Source organism: Belonocnema kinseyi, chromosome 6, assembly GCF_010883055.1.
Source record: "Belonocnema kinseyi isolate 2016_QV_RU_SX_M_011 chromosome 6, B_treatae_v1, whole genome shotgun sequence".
Classification (NCBI taxonomy): Eukaryota; Metazoa; Arthropoda; class Insecta; order Hymenoptera; family Cynipidae; genus Belonocnema; species Belonocnema kinseyi.
The window spans coordinates 12,324,530-12,350,698 of NC_046662.1; the positions used below are offsets into that span (position 1 = coordinate 12,324,530).

The following is a 26,169-nucleotide window of genomic DNA, read 5'->3' on the forward strand; positions in this document are numbered from 1 at the left end:
GTCAAATTTTACACAAATCTAATGCCTTCTCTGATGAGAATGTAAAAATTTTAGTTTTTACATTTTATCGTTTTATCAAAAAATAATTGTTGCAAGCAAATTTGTAGATCTTTAGATGAACAATTTTGCATTTCAACATTTATTCCGTAACTCGCATAGTTTTCTTGTGTACTGAATTTTTGTTTTTCCAATATGCATTTTTGATTGACGACACCAGATTTTAAAAATAATTAAGCAAATTAATTTTCAACAATAAAATGAATTTTCAACAAAATTGTTAAATTTTCAAAGAAGGAATTTAACCGTTTAATTTGCAACTGTTGGAATTGCACTGTTAAAAATGCAACTGTTAAATTACCAACAGTGGAATTTCTAAGTTTTGCAAAATGAAGAAAAATAATATTTCAGCACTTGTATTTTATAACTAAAATCTCTAAATCGATATGCAATTTTCTAATAAAAGTACTTCAATAAAAAATAATAGAGTGAAAGCACGGATAAAAAGGAATAAACTATAATTTAAAAAAAAGAGTAAATCGAGGTCAACTGCTCAGTATTACTTTTGGAAATGTACTCAAGGTCAGTGAGATGTGAGTGAATGGTCCAGTTAAATCAAAGGCTCTGATTTTGATCTCGAAATTCTGAATCATTGCAAGGCCTTTATATCCGCTACAATATGATTTTTCACATACTAAATAAAAAAATAAATTTTCAACCAAAAAAATGAATTTTCAAACAAAATATTAATTTTCTATCAATAAGGCGCATTTTACACCAAAAATAATTATTATTCAACAAAAAATACGAATTTTCAATCAAATATTTAAATTAAACTAAAAAAATAATTTCTAAAGAAGTGTTTCAGCGTTTAGCCAAGTAGTTTAATATTCAAGCAAAAATATGAACTTTGATCCAAAAATATAATAGTTGATATATGAACAAAAAATATTTTTATTTTAAATATAAAATAATTTATTCAACCAAAAGAGATAGAATATCTAACAAAAGAGGTGAATTTTCAACAAAATACATAAATTTTTAACAAAAAAATATAATTGTTATAGAAGTGGTTCAACTTTCAACCAATTAGTTGAATTTTCAACAAAACAACAAAAAAAGAATCTTCAACGAAAAATGTAATCGTTGATATTTTAACCGAAAAATATTTTAATTTTCAATAAAAAACAGTATAATTATTGATCTAAACTGAATTTTCAACAAAGAAGGATAATAAACCGAACAGTTGAATTTCCAAACAAATTTCATGTCTACGATTACTTCGAGTAAATAATTTATTATTTTCTTGTTCTTCAAAAAATGATTTGTCCAAGTGATCGTTAAAGATCGAATTATAATTAATTAAATTTGAAAACTCTGACGCGAAAAATTTTTTTTAATGGTAAGAACGTCTTTCAAAAATTAGTATTAACTATAATTATAATTAAAATTAAAATGATTAAATTAATTAAAATTAAATAATTTAATAACAATAATTAGTAACAATTTAGTTTAAAAAACGACGTTTAAAAAAAAAGAAGATTCATCTTCTACCCAAAAAGATAAATTTTAAACAAAATAGTTCAATGTTCAGCCAAAAATAAAATTAATTTTAAACCAAGAATATTAATTTTTTATCAAAAAAAGAAGAATTTTCAATCAAGAATATTAAGGATGTCACAAAAATGACAACTTTTCAATGAAATAAATAATTTTTTGACTAGAAAATACAAACTTTCTACCAAAAATAAAATATTTAAATTTTCAATGAAAAAAAATCACAACAAAAAACGATTTTTCAATCAAAATAGTTAACTTTTAAATTTGAAAAAATAATTTTTACGCAAGTACATCAACTTTCAATCAAAGAAGAGTAATTTTCTACAAAAGAGCTGAAATTTTCACAACAGAAATAATTTTTCCAGGAGAAAAGACGACTTTTTAACAAAATAGTTCGATTTTCAACTAAAAACGATCAATTTATAACCAAAAATGCCATAGTTCCATTTTCACTTTAAAAAGTTCAATTTCAACCGAAAAAGCAAATTTTCATCCAAAAACATATTACCTTTCTACCGAAAAAGAACGAATTTTTAACCACATAGTTACATTTTCAAAGAAGAAGAAAATTTTTCTACTTAAAAAGATTATTTTTCTATTAAGAAAGATTATTTTTCTATTAAGAAGATTATTTTACTATTAAAAAAGATTAATTTTCTATTCAAATTTTTTTTTTCTAAAAAAGACGACTCTAATAGTTTAATTTTCATTTTAAAAAGTTAATTTTTGACCGGGAAAAAAACAAAATTTCCACTAAATAGTGAAATTTTCAATCAGAGACTATTTCTCTACCAAAAAATATTATTTTTCTATTAAAATATTATTATTATACTAAATAGAAGAATTTGCCACCAAAATAGTTCAATTTTCAGTTTAAGAAGTTCATTTTCAAGCATAAAAAAAGAACGATTTGAAAAAAATAGTAACATTTGCAATCAAAGAAATAAATATTCAACTAAAAAAGAATTAAATTTTCAGTAAAAAAAAATAATAACTTTCAACAAAAGAAAAAACTAATTTTCGACAATAATTTAATATTTAACTAAAAATATTATTTTTCTATCAAAAAATATTATTTTTATACTAAAAAGAGGAATTTTCAACTAAATAGTTTAATTTTGGACTAAAAACGATCAGTTCAGAATCAAACATGTAACAGTTCAATTTATAGTAAAGAAAAAAGTTAATTTTTACCCGAAGAAAGTGAATTTTCCACCAAATAGTGGAAATTTTAATAAAAAAACTTAATATTCAACCAAGAATATTAATTTTTTATCCATAAAACGAATTTTCAAACAAATATATGCAATTTTCAACCAAACAGTTTAATTTTAAATAAGAAAGATAACATTTTCAAGGAATCTGTATTATCATCAGAGAATAACAGAAATTCTGAAGGTTTTTTCAAACTAGATGAGCTATAGATTTTTTTTAAATGTGATAAAATGTTTTCTGAAAAAAAAATCTTCTCATTGGCTCCGCTCGGAATCGAACCTCAGAACTTCCGACTGCCGGCGATTTTCAACCAGAAAAAAAAACGTTTAAAAAAAATATTTCAATTTTCAATCAAAGAAATGAATATTCACGTACAAAAAATTAATTTCCAGTGAAAAAAATAACCATTTTCAACAAACAAAAAAACACAAATTTTCAATAATAGTTAAATTTCCAACCAAAGAGATAAATTTTAAACTCAAATCATAAATCTTCAATCAAAAACAATTAATTTTCAGATAAAAATAGTTGGATTATCTTATCGGGTTTTATTAATTCAGTTCAAATTTATGTTGAAAAACGAAAAAAGGTAATATTTCTTGAAGGCAGGATAAAAAGGAGGAAATCTTTAAAAAGGGGAAAAAAGTGGAAATAGGGAAAAAAGTGTGAAACCTGTAAATTTTATGGCGAAAGACGAGAAACAGTTTAACAACAAATTGCGTATCAAAGCAGTCCAAGCGGCGCCTCAAAGCAAGCTTTATTGGGGACGGTCTGGATGGTAGCAATAATTTAGTAGAAAGGCTGATGTAATAATTAAACATAATCATCGCGCGCGGAACACACATTCCAACTCCCGAATTCCAAAGTACATATTTAGAAGAATATTCCGGTCTTAATTAAATAAAAACTTCATTTAAAAAACTCTATTATTGAATCAACATAATCTTTTTCTCAGTAATTAAGAAAGAATTTTGATTGTATTGAATAGTTTTTTTCTGATTTCGTGCTGGTATTTTTCAATTTTCTTCAGTTTTTAAAAGTTGAATTTTTAGTTGAAAATTCCACTGCTATAATTAAATGTTCAATTTTTCTCCAATTAAAATATTTAAACTTTTCAAATTTGAAGAAAATTAAATATCAAGAGTAGAATTTCTATCTGTTGAAAATTGAAGAAAATTAAAAGAAAAACTTTGGATAAAATTGCTTTTTCTTCTTGATAGAAGTTATCAAAATTTATGTGAAAATTGAAGATTCTTAGAAAATTATGCCAAGATTGCATCATAGTTTTATCGCTTACTTTCTTCATTTTCAAAAAATGAATTTTTAGTTGAAAATTGCGCTGTTAAAAATTTAATTTTCCGCAATTTTAAATTTTCAACAATTGAAAATTAAACAGTTAAAAATGGAACAAAATTTATTAGTTGAAGATTAAAGAAGAAAAAAATAAGTAAATTTTTAACGGTTTAAAATTAAAGAAAATGAAAAAAAAACTAATCATTAAAACAAGATAATTTTTCTTTTCGGTGGTAAGAAAACAATTTTGAATTTATTGATTTTTTACTTGATAGGTTTTGTCAAAATTGCTATGGTATTTTTTAAAAGTTTAAGTTTGCTTTGAAAATTCCACTGTAGAAAAATTAATTTTAAATATTTTAAATTTTCATCAGTTGAAAAGTTGATGCGTCATAGTTTTAGCGCGTACTGATATTAATCAACTTTCTTCATTTTTAAGAAGACGAATTTTGAGTTAAAAATTCTAATTTTGTTCATTCAATTTTAAATCTTCTTCAATTTTCAATGTAAACAAAGTTTTAACAGTTGAAAATTAAACTGTTAATAATTGAAGAAAATTGAATTTTAAAATGTTGAAAGTCTAAAGAACAAGACAAACTTTTGATTGTATGGCTTTTTTTCTTGACAGATTTTTTCAAAATTACTACGGAATTTGAATATTTTTATAGATTTTCTTAAATTTTATCAAATAAAAATTAAACTTCTGAAAGAAATAGAACAATCCCAATCATTAAATCAAAATAATTTTTATTCTCGGTGATAAAAAAAATACTCTTGAATGTATTGCTTTTTTACATGATACTGCTATATTTTCAATTTTCTTTATTCTTCAAAATTTAAATTTTGAGTGAAAAACTGAAGAAAATTTAAATAAAAATAAACCCATTATCATATTGCGTACTGGGATATTTTAATTTTATTAATTTTTAAAAAGTTGAATTTTGAGTTCAAAATTCCATTATTGAAAACTCAATTTTCTTTCATTTTTAAAAATTCCATAAGTTGAAAATTAAACTATTTAAAATGTAAGAAATTTTAATTTTAAACAGTTGCAAAATTAAATAAGAAATAAATTAAATTTTCCAGCGTTAAAAATTAAAGAAAGAAAATTAAATTTTCAACACTTACAAATTAAAGAAATTTGAAAGAAAAAAATGGATGTTTTTTTGCTTGTTAAGAGTTATCAAAAAATTGAGTTTTGAAATGTAAAATATTGAAGAAAATTGAAAGAAAAAGAAATTGTTTGCACGGCTTACTTTTGCTTGACAGGTGTTATAAAAATGATTATGGAATTTGAATAATCTTGGAAAAGAATTCTAATAGGGCGTCATAGTTTTATCGCGTATCGGTATTTTTCAATTTTCTAATTTTTTTTTAATTTTAATGTTTAGTTGAAAATTAAACGGTTGAAAATCAATTTTACATTTTCTTCAATTGTCAATTTAAAAATAGAATTGACCATTTGAAAATCAAAGTGTTAATAATTAATGAAAATTGAATTTTGAACAGTTGAAAATTAGAGAAAAATGAACATTTAATTTTGAATTGTTAAAAATTGAAGAAAATTAAAAGAAAAAATTAATATGAAATTTGAAGGTCCATAGAAAGAAGTCCCAAGAGGGCGTTCACGGTTTTATCACGTACCATGGTATTTTTTAATATTCTAAATTTTTCAGAAGTTAAATTTTTAATTAAAAATTTTACTTTCCTGATTTCAATTTTTAATTTACCTCTATTACAATTTTTTCAACAGTTGAAAATTAAAGAAGAAAGAAAATTTAATTTTAAACTGTTACAAATTGAAGAAAATGGAATGAAAAACAAAAAATTACTATGGAATTTGAAAGTTCTCAGAAAGAAATCCCAAGAGCGCGTGACGTTTTTATCGCGTACCATGGTGTTTTTCAATGTTATCAATTTTTCAGAAGCTAAATTTTTACTTAAAAATTTCAATTTTCAAATTTCAATATTTAATGGACCTCTATTAATTTTGCACCTTCAATTTTCAACAGTTGGAAATTAAAGAAGAAACAAAATTGAATTTTCATCAGGTGAATTTCAAACTCCAAAAAATTGAAGCGAATTAAATGAAAAACAAAAACTTTTCATTGTATCGCTTTTTTTTGCTAGACGTGTTCTCAAAATTATTATGGAATTTAGAATTTTTCAAAGCAGAATTCTAAGAGCTTATCGTAGTTTTATCGCCTCATAGTATTTTTAAATTTTCTAAATTTTTTAGAATTTTGATTTTTCGTTGAAAATGTCATGATCTAAAATGCAATTTTCAATTTTCTTCAATTGTCGATTTAAAAAAAGAATTTAACATTTCAAAATGAAAGTGTTAATAATTGAAGAAAATTCAATTTTCAACAGTTAAAAATTAGAGAAAAAAGAAAATTTAATTTTGTACTGTTGGAAATTGAGAAAAATTGAAAGAAAAAGAAAAAAATTACTATGGAATTTGAATTCTTTGAAGGGAATCCTAAGAGCGCGTCACGATTTTATCGCGTACCATGGTATGTTTCAATTTTCTAAATTTTTCAGAAATTCGATTTTGTTTTAAATTTTACTTTTCAAATTTAAATTTTTAATTAACCTCTATGAATTTTTATTCTTCAATTTTCAACAGTTGAAAATTAAAGAAGAAACAAAATTGAATTTTCATCAAGTGAATTTCAAACTCCAAAAAATTGAAGCGAATTGAATGAAAAAGAAAAACTTTTCATTATATTGCTTTTTTTTGCTTGTCGCGTGTTATTAAAATTATTATGGATTTTTAAATTTTTTAGAGCGGAATTCCAAAAGCTCATCGTAGTTTTATCGCGTTATAGTATTTTTCAATATTGTACATTTTTTAGAATTTGAATTTTTAGTTGAAAATGTCACGGTGTAAAACTCAATTTTCAATTTTCTCCAATGGTCAATTTAAAAAAATTATTTAACATTTGAAAATCAAAGCGTTAATAATTGAAGAAAATTTAATTTTCAACAGTTAAAAATGAGAGAAGAAAGAAAATTTAATTTTGTACTTTTGTGAATTGAAAAAAATTGAAAGAAGAAGAAAAACTTTTCATTGTATCCCTTTTTTCTGCTAGAAATTTTCTCAAAATTATTATGGAATTTAAAAATTCTTAGAGAGTAATGCCAAGGACGCATCTTAGTTTTATCCGGTTTTGGTAATTTTCAAACTTTTTCAGAATTTGAATTTTTAGTTGAAAATTTCACTGTTGAAAATTCAATTTTTAATTCACCTTAATTACATTTTCTTTCAATTTTTAACCGTTGAAAATTAAAGAAGAAAGCAAATAGAATTTTTAATTGTTGAAAATTGAAGAAAATGGAAAGAAAAAAAAACTTTGATTGCATTGCATTTTTGGGCTTGATAGGTGTTATCAAAATTACTATGGAATTTGAAGGTTCTAAGAAACGAATCACAAAAGGGCGCCATAGTTTTATCGCGTACTGGTATTTTTCAATTTTCTAAATTTTTTTAGAAGTTGAATTTTTAATTAAAAATTTCACGGTTGAAATTTCAATTTTTAATTTACCTCAATTCATTTTTTTACAATTTTCAACCGTTGAAAATTAAAGAAGAAAGAAAATTAAGTTTTCATCAAGTGCATTTTGAACCGCTGAAAATTAAATTTTTGTTGAATTTTTATTTGAGAATTTCACTGTTGGAAATGCAATTTTTAATTTACACTAATTAAATTGTTTTTCTTTTCAACAGTTTAAAATTAAAGAAGAAAGAAAATTAAATTTTTAACTATTGAAAATTGAATAAAAAGGTCAAACTTTTCATTGTATTCCTTTTTTTTTTTTTGCTTGACACCTGTTATCAAAATTATTATGGAATTAAAGTTTTTTTAGAGAGGAATGCCAAGAGCGCATCATCGTTTTATCGCGTACTCCACAATGGTATTTACAAATTACGTCAGCAGAGTCAGTCTCGCATTATCGCAGACAAGATCCGGCGGCCACCTTGGCGCAAAATCTCTCGAGGAATGAATATTCAGACAAATGACCTGAAACTCTCTGCTTTTCCCACGTGCATCTTCATTGGCCAATTTCTAATTTTAACTAATAATCTAAATTTATTTTTACACACCTCCCAAACAAAGATCTTAGATTTTTTCATTTACCAATTAATTTTTAATTAAAATTGAAACCATTTGTCCAGTTTCGTTTACAAAATATCGATTTCGAAAAATATTAAAACAGTGGATTCACATCAATTTTAATTATCACACAGATGCAATTTTTTAAATATTAGTAAAAAAACAAACGCGCACTAGCCATTTTTTTGTTTCACGCAATTTTTAAATAAAAATATGAACTTAGAATTGTTAAGATTTTAAAATTTGATAATAGCTATAATCTAAAATAAAAGAACATTTAAATTATTTAAAATATATATATATATATAATCATATAGGCTTACTTAAAAAAAATTAATTTATGTGAATTGTTTTTTTAACAACATAAAAATAATTTAAGTATGTTAAAGACTTCTCAGTAAGTGGAATAGATGACTAACATTTCTTTATCACAATTTTCTTCGCATATCTCCTCAAGTGTGCATAAATAAAAGAAAAAATTTGAACAAATATTTATTTTAATGAGTCGCATCTTTTATATTCTGCATACATTTTTGCGCAATGATCTGCCGTTTTTGAGAAAAATTGATTTTCTTGAATAAGCAGACAAATTCTCGATGACTATTTTTATTTATAAATACCAATTTTTCGCGAAAATACACAAAATTACCCTAAAGCTGTACAAAATGTAAGTTAAAATATTGTATTCATTATTTGAAATCTAATGATTTTTTATTAAAAATACTAATTTCAGAGAAAAAAACCATGCATAACAGGACAAAAAAATTGTTTAAGATTTAAAATCCTCTTTCAAACCTCTTTTAAACCCCTGTGACACTTGTTTCTAATACAAAATTCGCTTTGTTTTTAATTATTAACACTTGAATTTTTAACTATTGAACTTTCAACTGTTGAAAATTTAATTTACAACAGATACAAATAAAAAATTTCGATTTTCGCTAATTCTCAATTGTCATTCAATTTTAAGTGTTCAAAATTCCTTTTTTAATTTTTTCCAATTTAATAAAGTAATATGAATTTCTATTAACGAAAAAGAGAATTGAAAATAAAAAAATATAACAGTAGATATTAAAAAATAAAAATTTGATTATAAATTTATTTTAAACAATTGAATTCATACAAAAAGCTGAACTTTCAACTAAATAGTTCAATTTTAAACTAAGAACGAACAATCTATAAACAAAAATATAATAGTTAGATTTTCAGTTAAGAAAATTATTTTTTTTAATTAAACCAAGAATATTAATTTTCTAACAAAATAAAAAAAAAGTTTCAATCAAATCGTTGAATTGTTAAACAAGATTATTAATTTTCTAACGATAAAACGAATTTCCCAGAAATAATATTAGTTATGTACCAAAAAATGCGTTATTTAACAAAATAAATGTTCAATTCTCTTCAATTTTTAACCATTTAGTGGTTTAATTTTCACCAGTGAAAAATTCAACTGCTGAAAATTGAAGAAAATTTCATTTTTCAGCAAAAAACAATATTTTTTAACACAGTAGTTCAACTTTCAACAACAAAAAAGACGAATTTTTAACCAAAAAGAATATTTTTCTGCCAAAAAAATGCATTTTCAACCAAATACTTCAATCTTCACCTAAAAACTTTCCATTTATAACAAAAAATGAAAAAGTTCAATTTTCCGTTAAAAAAATTATTTTTCAACCGAAAAAAAAATCAACCAAGCAGATTAATTTTCTACAAACAAAAAATGAATTTTCAAACAAAAGTAAATAGCCATCAGTTATCTACAAAAATACGAATTAAAAAAAAAAATATATTTTCTACTTCCTTCAATTTTCAAAAATTCACCAGTAAAAAATTCAAATGCTGAAAATCGAAAAAAAAATTATTTTCAACTTTTGAAAATTATTTTTTTTTTAATTTACCAGCAAAAAAATTTCTAATAAAGTAAATAAACTTTCCACTAAGTGGTTGAATTTTTAACGAACAAAAAAAAAGGGATTGAAATCGAAAAATGTAATAGTTGATATTTCAATCAAAAAACATTTTAATTTTAAATACAAAAACTGTTAAATTAATCCAAAAAACGATAACTAAAAAATTTGGAACCAAATAGTTGAATTTTTAACCAAAAATATTAATTTTCTACAAACAAGCCGATTTTTTTACGATAAATATTAGTTATCAGCCAAAAAATAAGAATTTTTAACAAAATAAATTTTTATTTTTCTTTGATTTTTAACGATTTAATGATTTAATTTTCACCAAATGAAAATTCAACTGCTGAAAATTGAAGAAAATTAAATTCTTTTTTATATTGTTCAAATTATAATTATTTTTATTTTTTAACGTCCTGCTTTTTTAAAATTATTTTAAGTATATAATTTTTTATGCAAATTTTTTTGTCTACAGGTTTAATATAAATATTTTTAATAAATACTGATATTAGACCATTAGACAACAAAGAATTAACATAAAAAAATTCTAATCATTTTTTTATTTTTAAACCACGATTTCTTGTGAAAAAATTAAATATAACCTGAATCGGTTAAAAAATTGCCAATTATGTTCAAAACCATCATGATTTTTTTTTTTTAATAAATAAACGTAACCTAAAATTATATAAAAAAAATTATGAACCTTTGAAATCTAACGATTTCTGTTGAAAAATCAGAAATCGAGAAAAATTATTTTAAAAAAAAAAACGAAAAAGGTAATTTATTCAAAGATTTACAATCCTTAAAATCGAATCATTTGTGATTAAAAATACGGATTTCAGATATGAAACACTAATATAACCTAAAATTGTTGCTTTTTTCAAATTTAAATCTTCTTCAAAACTTTATGATTTTATATTCAATTTGTTTAAGAAATACGAATTTGTAGCAAAAAGCGCTATCATAAAACATGTATTATATTTACAATAATTTATTAGATAATGAGAAACTTTTAATTTAATCTCGCAAGACTCTTAAAAAGCACACATTTTTCTCGATTCCCATAAGGTTTCTATCATTTTTTTTTAATTAAAGGGATTATTTGTAGATTTTATTTTTTTAATTCAAAAATTTAAAACATAAAACTTACATGCATGTTTTTAGAAATCTCGAAAGAGACGTATATTATTTTATTAAAATTAATTTATTTTTTAATTGTTTAATTTATTTTTCCTTTTGGAAAATTTCAAATAGTTTATCTGAAAATTATTATCAAAATTTGTTGATAACATAAGTTACATTTCAACCAAAAAGATTTTAATTAGAATTTAAAAAAAAAAACCAGTTGAATTCATGCCAAAAAATTCAATGTTTTTAACAAAATAGCTGAATCCTCAACAGAAAAAAAATAACAGTTGCATTTTTAATCAAAAAAAGATTAAAATTTTTACAAAAAGATACAAATTTTTTACAAAACAGTTCATTTTTTAACACGAAAATAGTGTCATTGTCAATCAAAGAGAAGATTTTTGTAAAATTCTTGAAAAAAATTCAAAACGATTTTTGAACATTTCAGATCTGTCGAAAAAGTATATTTTTATTTTACAGAATTTTTCAAAATTTTAGAAAAATTTCGAGTTTTGAAAATAAATAGCTTTTAAATTGATTCGAATTATGCCTAAAATTTTTAAAGAATTTTGAAAATTAAAAAAATTGCCCTTAATTTTTCCAGATTTTTTCAACATTTTGAGAAATTTTTGGACATGTTTTGAACCCTTTTTCAATTTTCTTTGAAAATATTTCAAAATATTTGAGAAGCTTCCAAATTTTTATTTCAAAATATTCAAAAATTAACATTTTTACAACTATCAAATTTTTGTTAAAGTTTTTAATTAATTTTGAATGTTTTTAAAACTTCTAAATAACTTTTAAACTTACTCGAATTTTTCCTAAAACTATTTAATTCTGCAAATTGGAAATTATTGCTTTAAAATCGTTCACATTATTTTTCCAAATTTCCGGAAACAATTTAAGATGTTTTGAAATCTGCCAATTTTCTCTTAAAACTCATGTTTCAAAATAAAAAATGAATGTAAATTTTGTTAGAAATTTTTTTTATTATCGTGAAAACTTTCAAAATCTTTAAGAAGCTTCAAAACTTGTATCTCCAAATATCAAAAAATGTACGCTTTTTCTAACTTTTTTTTAATGTTTCCAACTTTTTAATTAATTTTGAGCAATTTCGAGAATACATCGGAAATGGCTTTTTAATGAATGAATTGTATTTTAATAAATAGAAGAATAAACTTACCCTTGGGAGAGATTCGGTTGCTGTGTCAAACTTTCGGCAAAAACTTCGAGTTTTTCAGGCTTTGTCAGACGATCCGTTTCAGAGGTAATTTGTAAATTATCTGCTATTGGCTCCGATTTTTCCTGAAAATAACCACGAGTAAATGTCTGCTCAAAACGGTTTTCCTTATTCTACCTCTGACAAAATTGTCCAAAAGTTGTAGAAAAATTACCTCGATATAATTATCAGTCTTTATTGACGCAGATACTTCTACGTCGGAAACAAGAGGATTATTTGTCTCCTGAATCTCTTCCTTGGATTCATTAATAGAAAACTTATTGGTACTTTCAAAAGTTCCATCTTTTTCAGAGGAAGATTCCGGAATTTGTACTCCTTCTGACGCTACTATTAGGAACAGAAGACCACTGAAATTAAAAAATTAAACACATTGACTCTTTCTTTTTTTTAAAGATCTGTACTATTTAATTTAATGGTTTTTTTATTCTCAAGGCTGCTGGACTCAAGGTGTAATCTCAATATTCGTAATTTTTGGGTAAAATGAAATTAAAAAATTTTTTTTTACGCAAAAATTATTAAATAGTTTTTCCCTCTGTATACACACTTATATTTTAAAACATCAGTAGCATTAATTTTGAAAAATATACCAGCATTTTAATGTTGTAACATTTCCAACACAGAATTTTTTGGGTCAAAATATTTTTGCAAACAGATTTTTTTTTTAAGTAATTAAAAATTAATTAAACTTCTACGCCTGTGAAAGAATTCTTTCACGTTCCACTAGATTCTACAATCTCTTCTGAACATTTCAGTGAAAAAAAAAGTTTGTATTTTGCAGTAGTTCAAAAATTATTGACTTTTTTGTGATCGCGCTCCGACCTTCAGCGCTGGTCGAGCACGTTCGGACGCGATAGTTTAATCCTTAAAACCTCTTCTTATTTTAATTAAAAATCTCAATTATTTTTAATACCAAATACTAAATTTTTTAAATTAAAAATTCATGTTTTTTGGCTGAAAATACATTCTTTTCCATTGAAAATTCTACTATTTTGTTGAAAATTATTTTTTTTGTGTTGCAAATTCTACTATTTCTTTCGAAAATTTATCGTTTTGATTTAAAAATTCGTCCGTTTTAGTACAAATTTAACAGTATTAGAGAGAGCTATTCTGTTCTTGTTTTTTTGACTGAAAAATCTTTATTTGTTGAAAAGTCTTATTTTTTATTTAAAAACTCATCATTTTAGTTGAAAATTCATCTCTTTGGTTAAAATGTTGACTATTTTGTTTAAAATTGTTTTGTTTTTTTCGTTAAAAATTAATTATTTTACTGAAAATTTAACTTTTATGTTCTTGGTTTGTGAATTTATATTTTGTACTGGAAAATTCAACAACTTGTTTTGGTATAAATTTTACATTTGTTGGATGAAATATCAATTATCACATTTGTCTTGAGAATTTATATTTATAGGTTGGAAATTTAATTATTTGGTTAAAAATTAAATTCTTTTGTTGAAATTTTTTTTTTTGTGTTGTTGAAATATCAACTATTGCATTTTTCGTATAGAATTAATATTTTTGTTGAAAATTCAACTATCTTATTGATAAATCGTCTTTGTTTTTTGGTTGAAGTTTAATCTTTTTTTATTAATAATGCGACCATTTGGTTGAAAATGCAACTTTTTTCGGTTGATGTTTAATTTTTTACATTAATAATGTTAACATTGGGTTGAAAATTCATCATTTTATGTTAAAAATGCAACTATTTGGTTAAATTTTCAACTGTTTGGTTAAAAGTTGAACAATTTAATTAAAATGTCAACTATTTTATTAAAAATTCATCTCTTTTGATTGAAGATTGCATTTTTTTGTTGAAAATTAGGTTTTTTACTTAAAATTCGGTTTTCACTGAAAATGTAACTTTTACATTTTTGGTTGGAATTATTTTTTTCTTAGTCGAAAATCCTTTTTTTTTTGTGCAAAAATAATCTTATGAGTTAAAATGTTTTCTCTTTTTTTTTTTGTTAAAAATGTAACTGTTTTATGGAAAATGGTTATTTTTGGACTGAAAAATATTTGTCGTAAATTATTCTATTTGGTTAACAAATTTATCATCTTTTAGTTGACCATTTATCTTTGATTTAAATTTTGACTATTTTGTTGAAAATTAATTTCGTTTACCAAAAAATTAATTTTTCCATACTTTGTGAAAATTGGTATTTTCTACTGGAAAATTCAACAATTTTCTTCAAAATCGATATATTTTGTTAAAAAGTCGCCTGTTTATATTATTTTTTCAGAGTGTATATTTTTAGATTAAAAATTATACTATTTGGTTAAAAATTTATCTTTCTTTTTTCGTTAAAAATACCACTATTTTGTGGAAAATTGAATTATTTAATGAGACTAACTATTTTGTTAAAAAGTTATCTTTCTTGGTTAAAAATTCAATTGTTTTTTTGAAAACTCGTCTTTTTGGATTTATTATTAATATAAAAATTAATAATCGTTTTATTCCGTTTATAAAAGGATAAAAATATCTCAAGTGTGCCACTTTTAAATCGATAATTCTATTTTCAATCAATTTATACAATTTTCGATTCGTTTTTATATCAAAATAACTCCCCTAAAATATTTTTTCAAGAAATTTATTCTTTTAAAAGTTATTTTTTTTAATCGATTACTCGCGAACGGTTCATCAAAATTCAATAATTGAGTTATGAAATTTTTTGCTACAAAGTATGTTTTACGATAAAAAATTGTTCGGTAAAAAAAAAATTTTTTAATTGTTTAAATAATCTTTTGTTTTAAACAATTAAAAATTAATTAAATGACAACACAATAAAATATAACAAATACAGATTTTTCAGTCAAAAAAAAAAAACATTTTAACCTGATATAATAATATTAAATTTGTACTAAAAAGGATGAATTTTTAAATCAAAACACAAATTTTCGAAAGAACTAGTAGAATTTACAACCTAAAGAGAAGAATTTTCAATGAAAAATAATGAATTTTGATCAAAATTGTTGAATTTTTCACCAAATATTAAAATTGCAAACTAAAACTTTATTTTCAAAATTCCCTCATTTTTTCCTGACAATTAATATTCAAAAATCAGGATGTTGATGTTGCAAAAAGTTTAATATAGAATATCTTATAAATGGAACAAAAAAAATCGAATTTATTATCCTTAAAAGATATTTAAAGTATCTTTTACAGAACTTTATATTCATTATTTATTTGTATGTTACTTTAACTTTGACTCTTTGAAATCCCTTGAAATTGATCTTGAAATCTGTAATACTGTTTTTAATTCTTTCAAAAATAATGAAATTCAGTTGAAATCTTTTAAAATACCCTAAAAGCTTTAAAATCCCTCGAAATTTCTTAAATCCGTCGAAATCTACAGAATCCACAGAAATTAATTAAGCTATAGAAATTCTATAATTCTATGGAATTCTCTGAAATCCCTTGGAATATTTTAAACCCCATAAATCCCTTGAAGTTTTGATTTTTGAAATTTCGGATCCGTTATTTTAACCAATATAGCGAAGTTTCAAAATATGTTTAAAGGAAAAGTAAAAAAATAGTTAGACGAAAAAAAATTACAGCATTAGTGTAATTTCTTCAAAATAATAAAAAAATAATTCCATCATTAAAAAAGTATCATTAGTGGCCTGTACTTATTATTTAAAAAATATTTAATGCTAGCAATTATTGAATGAAATGATTTCCTTTTCCGTTAAAATAGAAAATATCTTATATAATAAATACCCAATGACAATAATTCTGTAAGATTATTATCTTCCAATAAAAATTGCATTGTTTATAGAGGAAACTACTTTCACTTTTTTTTATCACACAAATGCCAAGAAAGTCTAATAAATAAATCCACATTGCAACTGCTTGTGTTACTGATACATTTCGAAAGTCTAAACTAAACATTTCTTTTTTTTTCTTCGATATTATTTTTAATATATAAACCCCATAATAGAATATATGTGTTGAAAACAAACTTGTAAATCTTTTATATATATCTTGAAGCTTACACTGTAAAAAATTCGATGTGGGATTCCAAAAAAGGGCAGTCATTTATAGTATAAAATTAAAGAAATATAGTATTCAACAAAAATAAGTTTTCAGCCAAAAAAGACGAATTTTTTAGCAAAAAAAAATCGAATTTTTTAGAAAACATTTAACTTTCAAACCAGGAAAGCTTCATTTCCTAGAGAAAAGATCATTTTCAACCAAAAATATAAATTTGTAATCAAATAGTTGAATTTCTAACAAAAAAATGATTTTCAACAAAATAATTGCATTTACTACCAAATGTTTAAAGTTCTTAACAAAAGAGACTAATTTTTAACGAAAATGTTGAATTTTTATCCAAATAGTTGAATATTCAACTAAGAACGTTTTTAGGGCCAAAAAAGGAGATAAAATTAAACCAAGTAGTTTAATTCTCAACCAAACCAGACGAACTTTTTACCAAAGATTTAAATTTTCAATTAATAATATAAACGTTCTAGAAAAAATACAAATCTTCATACAGAATGAATTAATTTTCAGAAAAATAATAGGATTTTTAACTAAAATGATTAAATTTCAATTTTCAATGGAAAAAGAATAGTTGAATTTTAAAATAAAAGAATATTAATTTGCAAACAAACAAAAAAATAACAAAAAAGTTTAGTTTTGATTGAATTTTTTTTTTCAACCTGCAAAGTTGAACGTTTGCGCCGAAAGGACGAATTTTCAAAAAAACAGTTAAATTTTTAAACAAATAGTTGACTTTCTACCAAGAAGAATTTTTTACAAAAAAAAAACGAATTTTAAAAATATGTTGAATTTTTATCCAAAAAGTTGAATCTTCAACTAAAACAGATCAAAATTTAACCAACTAGTCATTCTGTTGAACGTTTAAACCAAGAATATGAATATTTAACAAAAAAGTTAATTTTCAACCAAATAGTATTCTTCTCTTCGAATTTTTATCGAAAAAAAAGTTTCACACGAAAATGGAATAATTAAACTTTTAGTTTAAAAAATAAATTTTTAACCTGAAAAATAGTAGTTAAAATGCCCACCAAAACATGAATTTTCGACCAAATAGTATAATTTTTAATCAAAGAAATGGATTAAAAAAATAAAATGAGGAATATTTAACAGCGAATATGAATTTTCAACCAGTAGATCAATTTTCTACGAAAAAAAGACAAATTTAAAAAAAATACATGAAAAAAAAGAATTTTAAACCAAATAGTTTAATCTTCGTCTAAGAAGATGAATTTTCAACGATGAAGATTAATTTTCTACCAAAACGAGAAACTTTCAAGGAAACAAAATTTTTTAACCAAAAAACAAACAAAATTTCATGAAAATAGTTACATTTTAACCAAAGAAATTAATGTGTATTTGGACAATAAATTTTTAGCCAAAAAGATTAATTTTCTACACAAAAAAAAGGCGAATTTTCAACCAAAAAAGATGAATTTCCAACCTAGTAGCATAATTTTCTATCAAAAAGAACTAATTTGAAACCAAAAAGTTGAATCTTTAACCAAGAAGATTAATTTTCTACCACAATCTACAAATTTTCAACAACAAAAAATTGATTTACTATTAAAAAAGATGAATTTTTAACACAGAAGAATAATTTTCTTTACCAAAGGACCAATTTTAAACCAAATAACTAAATTTTCAATCAATAAGTTTAACTTTCGTAAGAAAGGACGAATTTCTCACAAAGTAGTTACATTTTTAACCAAGAGCATTAATTTTATACCGAAAAAGACGAATTTTCAACTGAATAGTTTAATTTTCAAATTATAAAATCGATTTTCTACCAAAAAAGACGAATTTTTAACCAAAAAGAATAATTTTCTATAAAAAAAAAAAAAAAACTAATTCTAAACCAAGTAGTTGAATTTTTAACCAAGACGAATAATTTTCTATCGAAAAAGACGAATTTTCAACCGAATAGTTTAATTTTCAAATAAAAAAATCGATTTTCTATCAAAAAAGACGAATTTTTAACCAAAAAGAATAATTTTCTTTAAGAAAACAAACTAATTTTAAACTAAGAATAATATATTTCTATTAGAAAGAAGTAATTTTAAAGCAAATAGTTGTTTTTTTAACAAAAAAAATTAATTTTCTACTGTAAAGAACAAATTTTCAAATAAATATTTGAATTTGCCACCAAGAAGGTTAATTTTCTAGCGAAAAAGGCGAGTTACCAAAATAGTTCAATTCGCAATCAAAAAGTCGATTTTCTTCAAAAAAAGTGGAATTTTTTACCAAAAAGAATAATTTTCTGTAAAATAAATATAATTTTAAACAGGATAATTGACTTTTTAACCAAGAAGTTCAACTTTCTACCGAAAAAGACGAATTTTCAACCAAGAAGAACATTTTTCTATCAAAAAGAACTAATTTTTAAACCAAATAATTAAATTTTGAACAAGAAGATTAATTTTCTACCACAATCTACAAATTTTTTGCAAAAAAAATTGATTTTCTAAAGAAAATTAATTTTCATATCAACAGAATAATTTTCTATAAAATAAAGCTAATTTTAATCCAAATATTTAACTTTTTAACTAAGAATTTTAAAGTTTTACTAGAAAGGACGAATTTTCAACAAAATATTTTAACTTTCAACCAAGAAGATTAATTTTGTACCGCAAAAGATGAATTTTCAACCAAAGAGAATAGTTTTCTATGAAAAATAAATAATTTTGAGCCAAATAGTTAAATTTTTTACCAAAAAGATTAATTTTATAACGAAAAGGTTACTTTTCTATAAAAAAATGAATTTTCAACAAAATAGTTGAATTTTTAAACCAAGAAACTTAATTTTTACCGAAAAAAACGAGTTTTTAACCAAATAGTTGAATTTTCAACCAACAAGATTGATTTTTAATCATGAAGAATAATTTTATATCAAAAAGGACGAGAATTTTCAACCAAGAAGATTAATCTCATACCAAAAAGACGAATTTTCAACGATAAATATTAATTTTGTAAAAAAAGGAGAATTTTCAATAAAAATAATTTTTTTTTAACTACAATGAAAAATTTTTAACCAAAAAATTGAATTTTCTACTAAGAATAATTTTCTATCAACAAATACAAAATACATCTTCATTCAAGAAAACAGTTTTTTCAAGCCAAAAAGAAAAATTACAACAAAAAGTTGAATACTCAACCAAAACAGAATTATTTTCAACCAAACAGTTTAAAATTTAATAAAATAGTTGAATTTTGAACTTAAAAAGGCAAATTTGCAAATAAAAAATTTTTTAAGTAAAAAAAAAACAAAGCATGTTAACCAAACTTTGGAATTTTCATACCAATTTTTTTTTAATTAAAAAAGTGCATTTTCAACCGAGAAAACAAATTTTAAAAAAAGATTTAAATTTTGATATAAAAAAATTAACTTTTAACTAAAAAAGAGAATGTTTCTTCTAGAAAGAAGTTGATATTTTGACAAAAAAGATTATTTTCGGACAAAATAGTTGAATTTTCAAAAATATAGTTAAATTTTGATTTTTTAAACTTATCTTTTAACTAAAAAAGATAATATTTCTACTAAAAAGAAGCTGAATTTTCGACCAAAAAGATTATTTTTGGACTAACTAGTTGATTTAAAAAATTATGTTTTAACTAAAAAATATAATATTTCATCTGAAAAGAAGTTTCAATTTCGACAAAAAAGATTATTTTTGGACAAATTAGATGAATTTTCAAAAAAATAGTTAAATGTTGAATTAAAAAAACGATCTTTAAACTAAAAAAATAACATTTTGTCCAAAATATGAATTTTCAATTCCAAAGGTCGAATTTTCGATAAAAAAAAGAATAAACATTTAACAAAAAAGAGTTGGTCTTCCTTATTGTTTTCTATTAATTCAATTCACATTTAAGCGAAAAAAGCGATTAAAACAGTGACTTTAATAGTTTAATAGGAAAAAGTCTCCAATGTACAAAACGGAAATTTATTTGGTATTTTTGATAGTATAATTGACTAAAAAAGGTTTTCAATATAACAGTGTCAGATTCTTTGAAACTAAAATAAAAACCACGAAGACAACAAATTTAAAACTTTTTGGAAAGAATCCATAGAGAAAATGATCACGATCCCTATTCGTAAGTTAACCTCAAAATTTGGGAGTAAAGCGAATTGCCTCTAACCAAACCACAGAAGACAGAAATTTCATCGCATAAAAAAACCGTTAAAAATTTCATGCTTCAATAGTCTGGGTGCAGTGCAAGGCACTGCCAATTCTGGAAATTCACGACAGTTTTAAACTCTGGTCTCAAGGGAGGCAATAAACCCAGATAAAACTCACCTGGACACTACCGATATTAGCAGAAGAGTCCAGTAAACATAGGTCACACAAAACTTCATTTTCCGAGCGAAAATCTCATAAATGTCATTGCAACTTTCCCGACAACGACAACGTGCTGAGCGCGCGAAATTCCTGCAACGTGTTTCTGTTCCTTTTAAATTCAATCGGAGTCAACGATCGTCACCACCGCGCACAACTGACGTGGTGTCACAGAAAAACCTGAACACCAATCTGCAAAAAGTCCGGAAGAGCCTCCGCATTTTTCACTAGGCTATTCACTGCCCGGGGCATGCAAAAATTTCTTGCAAATTTTCATACACACCGAGATTAATATTTCGTTGCTGGCAACACATTCCGCGAAAAACAGGGAACTGCACGGGGCACCGAAAAAAAGAGCGAGAGCGAACTAAGATCAGCTGACAGACCAGACTGGAAGTCAGGAATCAGGATGGAGAGACGGAAGAGATTCTACTGGACGTTATTGGTCAGAAGTGACAGATGATCCTCCAATTAGGTGTTTCGAGTTGTGACGTCAGCTGGCAAGATGTCTGCACACCGAGGGACTTTACATTAAGCCGCCTGGTACGGCTTTGAAAATTCATCTCTGGTTGAAAATTTAATTACATACATATTTTGATGACAAATTGTTTTTTTGAAAATTTATTTTTGTAGTTAAAAATGTATCTCTTTTTGGTAAAAAAATATTCTTTTTGTTTGAAAATTCACCTATTTTTGATAACATTTATTTCTATGATGGAAAATTGAACTATTTTGTTTGTTCTTTTTTGCTAAAAATTGATTTTTTTTTAATTGAAAATTCATCTTTTTGGTAGAAAATGATTCTTTTTATTTGAAAATACATCTTTCTGTTTGAAAATTATTTTTATTTATTTAGTTCTTAAAAATTAATTAACTAATAATTTAACTTTTCCATAATTGTTTAAAAAATTTTCTTTTTCAGTTGAAAAATCATTGGGATCGTTGGAAAGTAATATTTTTAATTGAAAAATATTCATCTTGTATAAAAAATTAATTCTTCGCTTGAAAATTTATCTTTTTCAGTTGAAAATTCGTCAATTTATGTTAGAAAATTATTCTTCTTCTTTGGAAATTCATGTAATTTTGAATAAAAATTCATTTTTATTCTTGAAAATTAAACTATTTTATTAAATTCTTTTCTTTTTTTGGCTAAAATTAACTTTTTTAGTTCATAATTCATCTTTTCGGTAAAAAATTATTATTCTTGTTAAAAAATTCGTTTTTCTGTTTGAATATTTTTTTAAAATGTATTTTAAAAAATGTAACTTTTCCATTTTAGTTTAAAAAATTATATTTCTACTTGAAAAATCAACCACTGGTTCCAAATTTATTTATTTAAATAAAAATTCGTAGCTTTTCGTTTAAAAGTAATCATTTTGGTTAGAAACTTCTTTTTTTGGCTAAAAAATTAATTTTTATTTGAAAATTCATCTTTTTTTTTGCTAGAAAATTATTCTTCTTGTTTGAAAGTTCATCTATTTTTGAATAAAAAAACATTTTTGTTGTTGAAAATTAAACTATTTTGTTGAAAGTTCGTTTTTAAGCTGCAAATGGATTTTTTTAGTCAAAAAGTTTCATATTTTTGGTAGAAAATTATTTTTCTTGTTTGAAATGTTGTCTTTTTGGTTGAACATTATTTTTGTTTTTGTTTAAAATTAACTAAATGAAAATTTAATTAGAACTTGTTAAAAATTAATCTTTCGCTTGCTTGAAAATTGATGTTTTTTAGTTGAAGATTTATTTCATTGTTGGTAGAAAATTATTCTTCTTGTTTAAAGATTCACCTACTTTTGATAACATTTATTCATATAGTGGAAAATTGAACTATTTTGTTGCAAATTTGTTTTTTTTTTTTTGCTAACATTTGATTTTTTTAAATTGATAATTCATCTTTTTGGTAGAAATTGTTTGAAAAATTTTATATTTTTTAGTTAGAAAATCAACCATTTTGTTTAAAATTCATTTTTTTGAATAAAAATTCGACTCTTTTCGTTGGAAAGTAATATTTTTTATTGAAAACTAATCATCTTGGTTAAAAAAATAATTTTTTGCTTGAAAATTGATCTTTTTCAGTTGGAAATTGATCATTTTATGATAGAAAATTATTCTTCTTGTTTGGAAATTCATCTATTTTGGACAAAAATTCATTTCTATGCTTGTAAATTGAACTATTTTAAACAATTCTATTCCTTTTTTATTCACTGAAAATTAATTTTTTAAGTTCATAATTCATCTATTTGGTCAAAAATTAGTTTTCTTGTTAAAAAATTCGTTTTTCTGTTCGAAATTTTTTTTTTCAATGTATTAAATAAAAATGTAACTTGTCCGTTTTTGTTCGAAAAATTATCTTTTCTAGTTACAAAATCAACCACTGGTTCCAAATTTATTTATTTAAATAAAAATTCGTCACTTTTCGTTTAACAGTATTCTTTTTTGTTAAAAATGTCTCTTTTTTGCTAAAAAATTAATTTTTATTTGAAAATTCATCTTTTTTTTGGCAGAAAATTATTCTTCTTGTTTGAAAATTCGTCTCTTTGGTTGAAAAATTATATTTATTTTTGTTGAAAATTAATTGAATAAATATTTAACAATAGCTGGTTGCAAGTTAATTTTTCGCTTGCTTGAAAATTAATGTTTTTTAGTTGAAGATTCATTTCATTTTTTGTAGAAAATTATTCTGTTTGTTTCGAAATTCATCTGTTTTGAATAAAAATTCAATTTTATGGTTCAAAATGTAACTCTAACTTAAGTATAATACTCAAATTTATAATTCAATAAATGTATTTTTTCAGTGAAAAATTAATCTTTTTGGTAAGAATTATTCTTCTTGTTTGAAGATTCATCTATTTTAGTTAAAAATTAATTTCTATGGTTAAAAGTTGAACTATTTCTTTGACATTTTTTTTTAAAGAATAGAAATAATTTTTGAAACTGGACACTTAATTATATACTATACGATTTCCAGTGAAAAAATGTTCGTTTAACCATTTGGTTAAAAATTTGTCTCTTTTATAATTGGTAAAACTAAGATCAAGTATAATATTAAAATTTTCAATTCAAATCGTTTTTTTTACAAATTAACATTTTTTAGTTAACATTCAACAATGGGGTTGAATATTTATATATTTTCTTGAAAATTCGTCGTTATATTATTATTTTTATTTGTTAATTCATTTCTTTGGTTGTAAAAAATCGGTTTCACTGTTCGATTCTTGATTAAAAATTCATCTTTTTAGTTTAAAATGCATTTATTTCGTTGAAAATAGAACAAATTGCTTGAAAATTGAATTTTTGATCTTAAGTTTTAATTTTTCCATTTTTTGTTGAAACTTCATTTTTAGTTGAAAATTGAACCTTATGGATTAAAATGAATCTTTTTTGGTATAAAATTATTATTCTTGTATGAAAATTGATGTACCTTGCTTATCGTAACAAAAAACCCCCTTTCCAAGTTATTAACAAAATAAAGTCTATTCCGTACAGATAGTATTATTGTTTGACTCTCGGTGTACAGACATCTTGAATTTCTCCCACCCAAACTAAAATGGCTAATGAAAAACAGGAAAATTAGCGGGAAAAATTTGAATTTGGTGTTGACCGAATGTCACCAATTTGAAATTAATGATGAAATTATGATTTTTAATCTCTTAAATTACGAAAGCTTGAACGAGTGATGCATAATTTGCAGTTATTTCAGCTTTGAATTAAGTTATTGAGCATCTTTAGAAAATTATTTGAATATTATAGTAACCGGCAGTTTGATTACATCCGCAGATTCGCAGATGACAGTTGCCAATCGCTTCAAGTTATACACGAAATATATGAAACTTTTAATTATTTATTATCATTTTTTAGTAGAAACTTCAACTACTTGATTGAAAGTTGAACTATAATACTTTTATTATTTATTTTTATATCTATTTTTATTATTTATTAACTTTTCACTTTTTTGGTTGATTTTTGTTTTCAACTGAAAATTTAACTATTTAGTGTTTCGTTTAAAATTGACCTTTTTTATTTAAGGTTTTAACTAATTTTTTACAAATTTTTTTTTGTTTAATTTAACGAATCTTAAGTTCAAATAAAAATCTATTATGGTTGAAAATTCGATTACTTGGTTGAAAGTTGAAATACTTTGTTAAAATTTATTTAATTGTCTCTTTATTTGAAAATTTAACTATTACTTTGAAAATCCTATTTTGTTTGTTGAAAATTGAATAACTGAAAATTTAAATGTTTCATTTTTTGTTGAAAAATGATCTTTTTTGGTTGAAAATGCAAATAACTAGCAGAAAGAAAGTTAAATATATTTATTGTAAATTATTTTTAGTTGAAAATTAATTAACTGAAAATCTAAATAACATGAGACAAATTTTTCTAGATGCAAAAAGTAATTTTTATAATTAAAACTGAAAGAATTTTAATTACGAAGAATTATGATACCAAAACTTTTTTATACTCAAAGCTCTTGAAATTTAAATTATTTTAAGTAAATTTAAATCGTTTAAAAATGGAAAAATTGACATTCTAATTATAAATTTTCAAACTAAACCATTTAAATTTTAATTGCAAAATCAAAACTTCGTAATACAATTTTTAACTTTTTAATTTCAACTCGTTACATTTTAACATTTATTACGAATTATTCCTCATTCTTAATATTATCTAATAAAATATTTTAAAATATAAATTATTAATTTAAAAAAATCTTTAACTACAAAGTAAAACATTTTAACATAACATATAATATTAGAAATGTTAAAAAAATAATTTTGAAAATTTGCTACATAAGCATAGGTATAATATAAGATTCTAATGGTAAATAGTAAGTAATTCAATTTACAATGACTAGATTTAAAATATTTCAATTTACAAAACCTGAATGTCAGTAATTATTTTTTAAACTTATCATTGTATTGAACTAAACAATTTCTATTATTTAATTATACATTTAATAAATTAAAAACTGTCTAGCAAGGCTCTCAAAATTAATTGATGCAATTTTGAAAGATTAAGTAGTGAAATTGAGAAATTTTTTGAATTGATTACTTCGAAAAATTGAGAAAAAAAATATATTTTCGAATTTTTTAAGCAAAGAAAATTTACTTCTAAGGCCTCTAAATTTAAACTGTTTTATTGTTTCTGAAATTATATAGATTTCAAAAATCATAAATATGATTAATAATTATCAAATCAGAAACATGGAATATCAATACGGACAGAATGAATTAATAAATTTATAGATTATTATAAATTTATATAATGTAAACAAATTATTTATATATTTAATCATTTCAAATAAACGCGCACTTAGCAGCTATTGAGGTGGCCGGTGAGGCGCACGCGCACCGCATTTTGCGATCTGACAGCCGGTGTA

General features: G+C 23.1%; 1 protein-coding gene across 1 annotated transcript in view; it reads right to left on the bottom strand.

Moving 5' to 3' along the window:
- LOC117174196 (SUN domain-containing ossification factor) overlaps positions 1-21,177 on the bottom strand; it is a 165,397-nt gene extending 144,220 nt beyond the window's left edge. The window contains exons 1-3 of the mRNA XM_033363058.1: positions 20,754-21,177; positions 12,613-12,805; positions 12,402-12,523 (exon numbers count right to left, since the gene is read on the bottom strand). Coding sequence (XP_033218949.1) covers positions 12,402-12,523; positions 12,613-12,805; positions 20,754-20,812 — 374 coding nt within the window. The 5' untranslated portion in view covers positions 20,813-21,177. The remainder of the gene's footprint in view (positions 1-12,401; positions 12,524-12,612; positions 12,806-20,753) is intronic.
- Between the last annotated feature and the right edge of the window lie 4,992 nt (positions 21,178-26,169).